Below are 13,837 nucleotides of genomic sequence, written 5' to 3' on the forward strand. Positions count from 1 at the left end.
AGCCGAGGTGGGTGGATCACCTGAAGTCGGGAGTTAGAGACCAGCCTGACCAAGATGGAGAAACCCCGTCTCTACTAAAAATACAAAATTAGCCAGGCATGGTGGCACATGCCTGTAATCCCAGCTACTCAGGAGGCTGAGGCAGGAGAATCGCTTGAACGCGGGAGGTGGAGGTTGAGGTAAGCCGAGATCATGCCATTGCACTCCAGCCTGGGCAACAAGAGTGAAACTCCGTCTCAAAAAAAAAAAAAAAAAGAAAGAGAAAAAAAATAGCTGCCTTGGTAGTGACTTTAGAGAAGCTCCATATCATGAAGAAACCATCTCCTAGGAAACCAGCTCCTCCTCAGCTATCCCAGCAGTGTAGCCAGTCCCTTAGTATAGCTGTCATTTCTTTTTTCTTTTCTTTTCTTTTTTTTTTTTTTGAGGAGTCTCCCTCTGTCACCCAGGCTGGAGTGCAGTGGCACGATCTCAGCTCACTGCAACCTCCGCCTCCTGAATTTAAGCAATTCTCCTGCCTCAGCCTCTGGAGTAGCTGGGACTACAGGCGCTCGCCACCACGCCCAGCTAATTGTTTTATTTTTAGTAGATACGGGGTTTCATCATGTTGGCCAGGCTGGTCTCGAACTCCTGACCTCAAGTGATCTGCCCACCTCGGTCTCCCAAAGTGCTGGGATTACAGGCGTGAGCCACTACGCCTAGCCCTGTCATCTCTTTTAATGGTGGCTAAGCAATACTGTTTCTGTCGGTGCCCGGAACGTCTGGAACACTGCTGTTTCTTGGCTTCTTGAACCATGTAGTCTCTTTATGTCAATGTGTTACCAGGAAGTGTGGGAATCTTCAGTTCTAGTCTAACTTGGAAGAAATAATTCAGCCAAGATACGCATAGCAAGGGTTAAGTAGCAGAGTTTATTGAAGGAAGATAAAGTACATTCCTAGAAAGGAGTGAAAAACAGCTCTAGGTTGCTCCAGCTGGAAAAACAGTAGTAGTAATGTTTAAGTAAAGAGACAGTACATGCTGAAATAAGAAGCCAGCAGCAGGCCAGGTGCGGTGGTTTACACCTGTAATCCCAGCACTTTGGGAGGCCGTGGCAGGTGGATCACTTGAGGTCAGGAGTTCAAGACCAGCCTGGCCAACATGGTGAAACCTTGCTTCTACTAAAAATACAAAAATGTAGCTGGGTGTGGTGGTACGTGCCTGTGGTCCCAGCTACTCGGGAGGCTGACGCAGGAGAATCACTTGAACCCAGTAGGCAGAGTTTGTAGGGAACTAAGATGGTGCCACTGCACTCCAGCCTGAGCGACAGAGCAAGACTCTGTCTCAAACAACAACAACAACAACAAAGCCAGCAGCAGCTAGTGCTGGAGGATTCTCTTTATGAGAATCTTACATGATTATTCACAAAGGGGCATGAGGGGAATGTTACTCGCAAGCATGTTTCAGGAAGTCTCTCTGGGCATGCATGCTCTGTGGTTGTTACGTGCCAGTACACATGTCGCACGTCTCATTAGCATTTAAAATCTCCACCCAGGAGTGTGTTTTTTACTATTATAATGAACAAAAGGCTACTCTAGGGTGAGTTTTTGGAGAAGTGCACATGCTCATCAGCAGGGAAAGTTTCTACCATGGTTATCTCTGGCTTGGGCCCTATACATACCCTTTAGGAACGGAGGAGACTAACCATAATGAGGCCAGAAGTAGCCAGTGTAGCCACTGGGTTTTTTTTGTTGTTGTTGTTTTTGTTTTGTTTTTGCTGACTGTGAGTGGGCAGTGCTGATTATTAGTGGGCAGCATCTCCAGGACTTCTTTTCTCAGAGGAGCTCCTTTGCCTGCTCATTTCTGGCTATCTGCCTACTTTAACAAATGGTAGCCAGCACATATAACCACTGGATTTGGGACAAACTGTGTCAACAATATGCCCCTTGACAGCACATAGAGTTTAATTACCCAAGGGAGGGTCTTAAAGCTCAAAGATGCAGTCCTTACATTGTTGAGGAGCCAAATGATGCTGGAGCAATTCAGAAGAGGATAAAACTCTTGCATAACATTATCTGCCTGCCTCAGGTGCAGTTAATTCTTTTTTCCTTTTTTTTGAGATGGGATCTTGCTCTGTCGCCCAGTCTGGAGTGCAATGGCACGATCTCAGCTCATTGCAACCTCCGCCTCCCAGGTTCAAGCAGTTCTCTGCCTCAGTCTCCCAAGTAGCTGGGACTACAGGCACCTGCCACCACGCTCGGCTAATTTTTGTATTTTTATTAGAGACAGGGTTTTACCATGTTGGCAAGGCTGGTCTCGAACTCCTAACCTCAAGTGATCTGCCTGCCTCAGCCTCCCAAAGTGCTGGGATTACAGGCATGAGCCACCATGCCCAGCACAGTTAATTCTCTAAAAGCAGGTTTGCAAGTGTATTAGGTTGGTGTGAGGTACTGACTGGGATCTCTACTAGACTCTAGGAGTTACCAGATATAGCAGGCATAACAGCAGCACTGTTGGGATCCATGGCTCTAATTTTCCTTTGAGCCAAGTTTTAAGAAGACAGTATTTCAGGTAGCAGTATCCCCAGATATCCCAGTGGTGGGAAAAGTCAAGCTGATTTAGGTTTCACAAGTACCAGCTATGAGAAGAGGTCTGGGAGGAAGGAGGAGTGGAAAAGTTAGAGTCTACAGAGCAGCAACCATCCCTTCCATTTCCTGTTCAAATGGGGGAAGAGATTTGACATGAACACTTCCCTTCCCTTTTTACAAGGCTGAGGACATTACATATCCCACTATCCTGAGAAATCATGATTGTCTCTCCTGAAATTTGCTAAGCTACTGGACCTGCCAGCACTTCATTTTCCTGAAACAAGAAGAAAGAGGCATGATTTAAGAAGTGAGGCAAGAGAGAGGAAGTGCCTGGATAAGAGCCGACATTCCCATCACTTAGTGTAAGAGTACCTATGTTTCCGGCCAGGCACAGTGGCTCACGCCTGTAATCCCAGCATTTTGGGAGGCTGAGGTGGGCAGATTGCCTGAGGTTAGGAGTTCAAGACCAGCCTGGCCAACATGGTGAAAACCCATCTCTACCAAAAATAAAAAAATTAGCCAGGTGTGGTGGCACACACCTGTAATCCCAGCTGCTCAGGAGGTTGAGGCAGGAGAAACGCTTGAACCCGGGAGGTGGAGGTTGCAGTGAGCCGAGATCATGCTGCTGCACTCCTGCCTGGGTGACAGAGTGAGACTCCACCTCAAGAAAAAAAAAAAAGTATCAATGGAAAATGAAAAACCCCAAAAAAGGAAACATAAATTAAAGAGAGACTGAAAAGGACCAAAAAATCCAATCCTTTAGAAATAAAGAACTAAATTCATTTGATAGAAACATATTTTAAAAGCAAGGAAGTCTAGATACCCAAGGTACCAAAAGAAAAGAAGGCCAAAAGGAAAACAAAGTGGGCATGGACCCTGTTGTTTTAAAGACAAGATTGTAGGGGAAAATTGTAATATATTTTCCTCACTCATTGCAAGGTTCATGACTGACATCCCTCATAAAAGACAGATTGACAAGAGAGAAACCTATAAAAAACTTATTTAATATAAATTTTATATGACACAAGAGCCATCAGAAATGAAGACTCAAAAACCCAGGGAAAACTGTGTATATTTATGGGCGATCATGCAGAGGACAAATGGGTATGACCTAATGGTATTAAACTCGGGGGAGCTGGCCGGGCACGGTGGCTCACACCTGTAATCCCAGCACTTTGGGAGGCAGAGGCACGTGGATCACCTGAGGTCAGGAGTTCGAGACCAGCCTGGCTAACATGGCAAAACCCTGTCTCTACTAAAAATACAAAAATTAGCCAGGCTTGGTGGCACATGCCTGTAATCCCAGCTATTTGGGAGGCTGAAGCAGGAGAATCACTTGAACCCAGGAGGCAGAGGTTGCAGTGAACCAGGATCGCGCCATCGCACTCCAGCCTGGGTGACAGAGCAAGACCCCATCTCAAAAATAAAAATACTTAAATAAATAAATAAAGTTGGGGGGGCAAGGCCTATTTGTTCAGATTCTTCTTGGCCTCTGGGGATAGAGCAGGCTCCCTCTGAAATGACAGTCTTTTGATCTACTTTCAAGAGAGGCAGGTCAGAGAATTCTTTTATGGCCAGCTTGAGGAAAGAAAGGTGGCAGAAGGTCAGAGAGTGACCTTCCTGCTTCTGCAGTGTTCTCAATTTCCTTCAACTTAAAATACTCAGTATGCCAAGCTACCACATTTTGGGGTTTCATGTTCTGAGCCCCAATAAGACCAACAAGTAGTGAATCCTCTATTTAAGAAAGGCAAAGAGCATGGGCTTTGGTCTGATATCCAGCCTAACATTGACGTTTTACTTTTTCAGATGGCCCTGTTATAACCATCCCAGTGACAAAGATCTAGCTTTTCTAAAATTACCCGGTTCAGCTTGCCCTTGGGTTATCCAACAAGCTGGTCTACAATACTAACCAGAGACAAGCTGAAAAAGTGAATGCCGGCCCAGAAAAAAGCTGCCAGCCAATGGAAATTCTCCACCCAAGAACCACATGATCTTCACGTAGGTGTTAATACTGCCACCATCTAAGTGGAGCACAAGAATAGTCAACAATGGTGACTGCGCATGAGAGGAGACCCCTTGATCTGCATTTCTTATTGCTCATCTTGTCCATAAAATCAGGGTTCCCTACTGCATCATCAAGGGAAAAGTTAGATGAAGTCACAGTATGACCTACATCAGTCTCACTTTTATACGGCTTAACTGGAAAGATAGTGGTATGCTGGCTGAGCTAGTAGAGGCCATCAGAACTAACTACAGTGATAACTATGATAAAATCTGACATCACTGGAAGACAATTACTTAGGCCCAAATTCTGTAATTCACAATGCCAAGTTGGAAAAGCAAAAGGCTCAAGAGCTTGCCACAAAACTAGTTTAAATATACTCCGTTAACTTCCTTGTAAATAAAAATAAAACATCCCCTTAAAACAAAAAGCTATTGAGGCATAGAAACCAGGAAATAAAAACTAGGATGTGACTTCCTATCCTATCCCAAAGAAAGGTAATGAAATAAAACCATATTCACCCACAAAATCTTTGGAATATTTGGGACCTCACTGAAAATAAATGTTTAATTTCTAAAGGTTGCAGAATCCATTTTCTTATGTTCTAGGAAGGAGTCAGGGCCAGGCACAGTTGCTCATGCCTGTAATCCCAGCACTTTGGGAGGCCGAGGCAGGCGGATCACGAGGTCAAGAGTATGGAGACCATCCTGGCCAACATGGTGAAACCTCGTCTCTACTAAAAATACAAAAATTAGCTGGGCATGGTGGCGTGTGCCTGTAGTCCCAGCTACTTGGGAGGCTGAGGCAGGAGAATTGCTTGAATCTGGGAAGGGAGAGGTTGCAGTGAGCCAAGATTGCGACCCTGTACTCCAGCCTGGCGACAGGGCAAGACTCTATCTCAAAAAAAAAAAAAAAAAAAAAAAGGAGTCAGGCAGCAGCAGCAGTATACTTCTCATTCTGTGCTATTGACTCTAACAGGAGTCAACTATCTGGACTAGATGATAAGTCTGACTTTTCTCAGTATCATAAACCATTAAAAAAAACTTGTATAGACTTTGTGGATGTAGTGGATTATTGCTGGCCTGGCGAAAGCAGCTTACACTGTCAAGATGATTTTATCAGCAAGTTTGTGTGTGTCAAATCCTAGAGCCAACTTCAATTGGCTTTAAATGTTTTTTTTAATTGCTATCTCAAATAACAAGAAATTGGGAAGCAGGGCAGTTCAAGCATTGGCTACTTCAAGGGCTCAACAATGTCAGGCATCTCAGTTTTTTCTATCCTCTGTGCTGCCATCCTCAGTATGTTGTTTTTTTGTTTGTTTGTTTTGTTTTTGAGACAGAGACTCACTCTGTCACCCAGGCAGGAGTGCAGTGGCACGATATTGGCTCACTGCAACCTCCACCTCCCAGGTTGAAGCGATTCTCCTGCCTCAGCCTCCCAAGTAGCTGGGATTACAGGTGTGAGCCACCACATCTGGTTAATTTTGTATTTTTAGTAGAGACAGGGTTTCACCATGTTGGCCAGGCTGGTCATTGGTCTCGAACTCCTGACTTCAAGTGATCCACCCACCTCAGCCACCCAAAGTGCTGGGATTACAGACTTGAGCCACCATACCCAGCTAGTACATTGTTTTCGTCCTCTGGATTAGCCCCCTCATCTAACAACAGGTAGAAATTAGCCATTCTTTATTACAAGGAATGGTCTAAGAGACCCTGCCCCCAAATTCACAAGCAATTAGAAAGCAGTTAAGAGAAAAAAGCTACTTTGGACATAAAGCATAAAGAATTCCTTTATTATAAATAGTGAAAGGTAATAAAACTGGAAACATAAACACATATCTTTTCTAAACAAAAATTCAATATGGCAATACAAAATTTAGCCAGGCTTGGTGGGAGCTCCTGTAATCCCAGGTACTTGGGAGGCTCAGGCAGGAGAATCACTTGAACCCAGGAGGTGGAGGTTGCAGTGAGCCAAGATCACGCCACTGCACTCCAGCCTGGGTGACAAGAGCAAAACTCTGTGTCAAAACAAAAAAAGCCAGGCTTAGTAGCTCACGCCTGTAATCCCAGCACTTTGGGATGCCAAGGTGGGTAGATCATCTGAAGTCATCAAGAGCTCGAGACCAGCCTGACCAACATGGAGAAACCCCGTCTCTACTAAAAATACAAAATTAGCTGGGCGTGGTGGTACATGCCTGTAATCCCAGCTACTCGGGAGGCTGAGGCAGGAGAATCGCTTGAACCCGGGAAGCAGGAGGTTGCAGTGAGCCAAGATCACACCATTGCAGTCCGGCCTGGGCAACAAGAGCAAAACGCCTTCTCAAGACAAACAAACAAAAAATTCAATATGGCTGCCCAAAATAACTAAAAACATAGTGGTGAAGAGTTAAACTTTCTCTTCACACATTAGCACTATATATGTAAATCATTTAGCCTGGTAACTTCTCATAAAGTGTTTCATCTTTCCTAAAATCATATTACATTAATTATAATTTGTTTAAATTAATTCTGACATTATACTTATAATAATCGTCTCTTTTTAATATTTAAATACCATTAGACTAACACTTTGATCATTTGGCAAAACTTCCATTTTGAGTCAATGAAAAACATCCATATATTTACATATTTTACTCTTTGGAGAAGGTTACCTCTAGATCTCTTGACCGTTTCACCCTTTTCTACGAAAGTGTATGCGACTTATAAGTTCTCTGAACTTCAGTATTAAGGAGTAGTTGTTCATGTTGTCTTTCCATGTTTCATAAGTCCTTTTAAGTTTGTCATAATAACTTTCTTTTTTCAAGTTGAAATCTGATCCTGTTGTTTTTAAAAAACTGTCCTTTTTCCATATTTCTCTCCAGGAATCTTTGAATTTTTCCAAATAACTTTCTTTTTCAGAGTCTTCCTTCCATATTCCTTCTCCTTTTTTTAAGGCTGTTAATTCGGCTTTAAGTAAGTTTCTGTGAACTTTCCAATAGATTTTAGAATCATATTTAAGCCCTTTAACAAGAACAGTTTTGCCAAGGCCTCTTCTTAAAATTTCTTCATTCAGATTCACGCTGAAATATCCACCCTTGAATTTAAAAATAATACAAACCAATTATTTAAGATAATTGTTGTTATACCCATCACATCTTATTTACTTTAAAAATCAGTCATTCAACAATTTTAGTCCTCCAAAGAAAAGGCAAAAATGGTCCCCAAGGCTCCCCCAAAACAGCTCTTGCTAAATCCAAGGATTTTTATTACTAGAAGAGACCCTTGCTCAAAATCAGTTGACTCTTTTATAACATGGAATTCTCCACAGACTCACTGTTCTCCTAACCCAAAGAGGTGAGGAAGCAATAAAGTATGAAAAATGTGTTTTTGGTCTGTTGGTGGTTCTGTGGAGGGGAAGTGGGACACACAAGATAGGCAGAGTGACAGTAGGACCAGCAAAAGAAACTAAGAGACGAAGAGAAACTAAACTAAAAGTAGCCAAATGCAAAATGAACTGAATCATCACTGAACTGTCAAATTAGGCTCAGAATTCCAGTGTTTTGGACAGCACTGGCAAGTAAATACATTTTTAAAAGACTTCCCTCAAAATAATTAACATAAAAATAGTCTTGGCCATTGAGTCTTCATCCTACAGGAAATTTCATTCGTGGAATACCTCACCTCCTAATGAAACTGGATAAATGGGATTTTTTTTTTCATTAATTTACTGTATAAAGGAGATCCTGGCGGGGCGTGGTGACTCATGCCTGTAATCCTAACACTTTGGGAGGCCGAGGAGGGCGGATCACAAGGTCAGCAGTTTGAGACCGGCCTGGCCAACATGGTGAAACACCGCCTCTACTAAAAAAATACAAAAATTAGCCAGGTGTGGTGGCAGGCGCCTGTAATCCCAGCCACTCAGGAGGCTGAGGCAGGAGAATTGCTTGAACCCGGGAGGTGGAGGTTGCAGTGAGCCGAGATTGCGCCACTGCACTCCAGCCTGGGTGACAGAGCAAGGCTCCATCTCGGGAAAATAAATAAATAAATAAAAGGAGATCCTGCCTAGGTATTTCTACAATCCTTGTGGGATTTTAATCTTAACAAAGTGTTAATAAAATTTTGTTCCTTCAAATTGAGAAATTTTTAGTACATGATAACAGTTACAAAGCAATTATCATATTTTTCTAAATCTTTCAAATCTTATAAGCTCATTCCCTTGAACCAAACTCAGAATAATTAAAATTCCACCTCACACATTAGCAAAATTCAAATAGGAGAAGTAAATTATCACTCTATGTGTATAGCATAGTTTGGTCACCCAGGAAGCAAGATAAAATAAAGATATGCTTATAAGATGAAGCGTAGGCTCAGAAGCCAGGAAGAGTTGGGTTTGGATACAGGCTCTTCTTCCAGGTTACCCTGACCAAGACAATCAGTTTCCCTAAAAGTCCTACCAGAAAGTGGGAATAAAAGCAACAACCTGTAGAGTGGTTCTGAAGATAAGTGACATAATATAAGCATGGCACCTTAGCTCAGTGTCTGGCACATGTTGACCCTCAAAATATACATAATGGCTACCTTTATCATCGTGATAATCATCTCCTTTTTTTGGTAATTATACTCTTTAACTTAAAAGCTAATATTTTTGTAAGGCCATTGGGATGTTTTATACAACTTTGTATTATTAACTTACTTTTTTTGTTTTGTTTTGTTTTTTTGAAGGGGAGTCTCATTCTGTCACCCAGGCTGGAGTGCAGTGGCACGATCTCGGCTCACTGTAACCTCCACCTCCAGGGTTCAAGTGATTCTCTTGCCTCAACCTCCTGAGTAGCTGGGATTCCAGGCATCTGGCACCATGCCCAGCTAATTTTTATATTTTTAGTAGTGATGGGGTTTCATCAAGTTGGCCAGGCTGGTCTCGAACTCCTCACCTCAAGTGAACTGCTGGCCTCGGCCTCCCAAAGTGCTGGGATTACAGGCATGAGCCACTATGCCCAGCCTTTATTAACTTACTTTTAAACTTACTTTTAAAATACAAGATACTTCAATCAATTAGTTTTAGATAATTCTTATTTTGAAAGTACTGAATATCATCTGGACACGCAAAAATTAATGAATTTCATTAAGCTTTCTATTAATATTTCAAAAAGCTTTTAAGAATTAAAATGGTTAAAATTCTAATCATCTTATTTTATTTAAAAGCAGGGGTCTCTCTCTGTCGCCCAGGTTGAAGTACATTGGTGCGATCATAGCTCACTGCAGTCTTGACTGCGTAGGCTGAAGCATTCCTCCCACCTCAGCCTCCTGAGTTGCTGGGATTACAGGCACAAGCGACTGTACCCTCATAATTATAATTTTAAAAGCTGAATATCATAGAAGTGATCAAGGTATGAAAACCTATCTGATGGCCCACCAAAAAAATCTGGAGTAAGGCACATCTACATCCAGGGATTCAGGACAGTGATTCAGCAACAAAGATGAAACTGTCATTTCCAGTTATCCAATGGCTATGGCCAATCATAAAGGTAAGAAAACTCTGAGGCAACATCTTTAGATGACTCATCACTGATCAGAACTAGTACTTAAGAATGTTCAACTTTACAGTTCAAAGATTTATACACTTAGACCTATCAACAACATATTGGACCAGACTAAGCAAACCCTCAGAAAACACCCTGGCTGTTTGTAGTTTCCAGCTGACAAGCCTCACTCAACAAGTGGTTTATAGTAACAAGCATGATGTAATATACCCACAGATAAATAAACATATAATGATACTCCCTAAATTAGCAATGCCCAGAGTCATTAATAATTTGAAGTTTATGGCCACGATGGCTCATGCCTGTAATGTCAGCACTTTGGGAGGCTGAGGCAGGCGGATCACCTGAGGTCAGGAGTTCGAGACCCGGCTGGCCAACATGGCAAAACCTCATCTCTACTAAAAATACAAAAAATTAGCCAGGTGTGGTGGTGTGCACCTATAGTCCCAGCTACTCGGGAGGCTGAAGCAGGGGAATTGCTTAAACCTGGGAGGCAGAGATTGCAGTGAGCCAAGATCATGCCACTGCACTCCAGGCTGGGCAACAGAGTGAGATTCTGTTTCAAAAAATAATAATCATAAATAATAGGCCAGGCACAGTGGCTCATGCCTGTAATCCAAGCACTTTGGGAGGCCGAGGTGGGCAGATCACAAGGTCAAGAGATCAAGACCATCCTGGCCAACATGGTGAAACCCCATCTCTACTAAAAATACAAAAATTAGCTGGGTGTGGTGGTGCGCATGTGTAGTCCCAGCTACTCAAGAGGCTGAGGCAGGTGAATCACTTGAACCCAAGAGGCAGAGGTTGCAGTGGCCGAGATCGTGCCACTGCACTCCAGCCTGGCAACAGAGCGAGACTCCATCTAAAAAATAATAATAATAAATAATAATTTGAAGTTTTCCTTTTTTCTTAATTTTATTTTTTTCTATATTAAACATATATTACATATGTAACTAAAATAAAATTTGTATACAAGACACCTATGCATAATCACTATCAGCAGCAGTTTAAAAGGCAAAAAAAGTCAGTCCCATTATATATCCAAAGTTCTAATTAAATAAGTGTTTACATATAAGTAATAAGAAGAATAAGATATTGCTAGTTATTTCTTCACATTGCTTACCTTATTCACCAAAAGATAGCAAAAGAGTGCTGAATTCTCCTTTCCAAGAAGTTGGAACCACAGTAATTGGGAAGGTTTCAGCTCTTTTTGTAACCATGCCTTCCCAGTTTCAGCGAGTTCTACTCCAGCCAACTTAACCAGCAAAGCACCACATGGCTCTTCTAAAAAGGTTAGGTAGAAAAGAGTTTAGCCTTAACAGCATGTTGTAAAAGCAAATTCCAGTCAGTTGGCCTCCAAAAAACAAACAAATATATTATGCTTATTTATAAATACCCAGTCTCTCTAACTGTAGACCCATTTATTTCTATATTCAAGTTTTCTTTTAAAACAATACAAGTATATATAACAGAGTAATTTCAAAAACTCATTTTTTTTCTTTTTTCTTTTTGAAACAGGGTCTCACTCTGTCACCTAGGCTGGAGTACAGTGGCGCAATCTCGGTTCACTGCAATCTCTGCCTTCCAGGTTCAAGTGATTCTCGTGCCTCAACCTCCTGAGTAGCTAGGATTACAGGCATGCACCACCATGCCCGGCTGATCGTTGCATTCTTAGTAGAGACGGGGTCTCATTATGTTGGCCAAGCTGGTCTCGAACCCCTAGCCTCAAGTGATCCATCCACTTCGGCCTGCCAAAGTGCTGGGATTACAGGCATGAGCCACCACGCCCAGCCTTCAAAAACCCATTTCAGTAAGCTTCAGAACAAGTAGTGAGATTTAACCAATTTAACCTTCTTTTTTCAACCTCCCATGCTTATTTTTACACATACACACATAAAGCTATAGGCCTTCAGTTTAATAATATGGGCTATTACCACCAAAAGAACCACAGAAACTGCTTTTTCGCTTAACTTATTGAAGATATCTTCCCATCTCAACAAAAATATTGATCTACATCAACACTGTTATGCTTATACATTTTGCAAAACTGACTTCTAGACAGGATTTTATCAATTGATATTCTAAGTAGCACGATATGAAGACCTGTTTACCCAAACCCTTGACAGAATTTTAACCAATGTAATTTTAATAAGATTTTACTTTAGAAAAAGTTTATAACTTTCCAAAAAGGGATAACAGCTGACAAAAAAAACTTAGTGTCTTTAAAAAAAATTATACACTTAACATACATTAAGCTCTTACATAATGGTTGAAAATATAAAGTTAAATCCATCTATTCTCCAGGAAAGAAATAATACTTTAGTTCAAGAAGATATCCTAGAACACTGTTATATTATTTGATAAAAAAATAAATTTTATTAGGATATGGGCTTCTTAAAACCTGTCCTAGAATTTTAGTTTGAGAAGCACCAAAAGCTATAAACAACTGCACTACTGCACTCCAGCCTAGGCGACAGGGCAAGAACTTATCTCAAAATAAAGAAGGTCAGGTGCGGTGCCTCACGCCTGTAATCCCAGCACTTTGGGAGGCCAAGGTGGGCGGATCACCTGAGGTCAGGAGTTCAAGATCAGTCTGGCCAAGATGGTGAAACTTCATCTCTACTAAAAATACAAAAATTAAGGCCAGGCGTGGTGGCTCACACCTGTAATCCCAGCACTTTGGGAGGCTGAGGCAGGTGGATCACTTGAGGTTAGGAATTCGAGACAAGTCTGACCAACATGGTGAAACCCTGTCTCTACTAAAAATACGAAATTAGCCAGGCATGGTGGCACATGCCTGTAATCTCAGCTACTTGGGAGGCTGAGGCAGGAGAATTGCTTGAATTTGGGAGGCGGAAGTTGCAGTGAGCCAAGATCATGCCATTGCACTCCGGCCTGGGCAACAAGAGCGAAACTCCCTCTCAAAAACAAAAAAAAAAATACAAAAATTAGCTGGGCGTGGTGGTGCATGCCTGTAATCCCAGCTACTCAGGAGACTGAGGCACGAGAATCACTTGAATCTAGGAGGCAAAGGCTGAAGTGAGCCAAGATCACGCCACTGCACTCCAGCCTGGGTGATAGAGTGAGACTGTTTCAAAAAAAAAAAAAAAGAAGAAGAAGAAAAAATAAGGTATTTGTAGAATGATCATACTTTTACAAAAACTTTGTGTTACAATAATACACAAATTAGATTAAGGCAGTACATCCAACAAAGATTAAATTATGTCAAATCATTAGTACATAATGAGTTACAGAAAGCCTGAAAATTCTGAGGTCCCTCTCCAATCCTGTAATGTTGCCAACACCACCAATCCTCTTCCAGTAAGACATGCTGATAGCGGCAGGCGGCAGTCAAATTCCCAGGAAGATAGGGGCAGGTGCCTGGTGAAACCTGACCTTCAAACCAAAGACAGTTTAAAGCCTAAAAACCGAGCTACAAGTCTCAGATAAATCCATCAACTGGATAGAGAGCCTCTCTTCTTATTTGGTGCTCTTTCCTCTGATTGATCCCCACCCTTCACCTATTTTACATATAGCTACCCTTCCCTAATTGGTTTTTGCGCTGTCATGCCCATCTTTTAGTGGTGCACTTTTTTTTAGCCTTTTTTGCATACTCACAAACCAATCAGCATGTACCCACCCATTCTGAGCCTAAAAAGCCCCAAACTCAGCCACACTTTGAGACTGCCTGTCTTCGGGCAGGGGACTACCTGACTTCAGGTGGCGGGGGTTGGGTTGCACAACTCAGGTTCCCT

General features: G+C 42.0%; 1 protein-coding gene across 6 annotated transcripts in view; it reads right to left on the reverse strand.

The window, feature by feature from the left end:
* Positions 1–6,335: 6,335 nt before the first annotated feature.
* C2H3orf33 (chromosome 2 C3orf33 homolog) overlaps positions 6,336–13,837 on the reverse strand; it is a 71,004-nt gene continuing 63,502 nt past the window's right edge. For all 6 annotated transcript variants that reach the window (XM_054479524.2, XM_054479525.2, XM_054479523.2 and 3 more), the window contains 2 exons: positions 11,206–11,366; positions 6,336–7,636 (listed from right to left, as the gene is read on the reverse strand). In XM_054479524.2, the coding sequence (XP_054335499.1) occupies positions 7,235–7,636; positions 11,206–11,366 (563 nt within the window). In that variant the 3' untranslated portion in view covers positions 6,336–7,234. The remainder of the gene's footprint in view (positions 7,637–11,205; positions 11,367–13,837) is intronic.

This window comes from Pongo pygmaeus, chromosome 2, assembly GCF_028885625.2.
Source record: "Pongo pygmaeus isolate AG05252 chromosome 2, NHGRI_mPonPyg2-v2.0_pri, whole genome shotgun sequence".
NCBI classification, from domain to species: domain Eukaryota; kingdom Metazoa; phylum Chordata; class Mammalia; order Primates; family Hominidae; genus Pongo; species Pongo pygmaeus.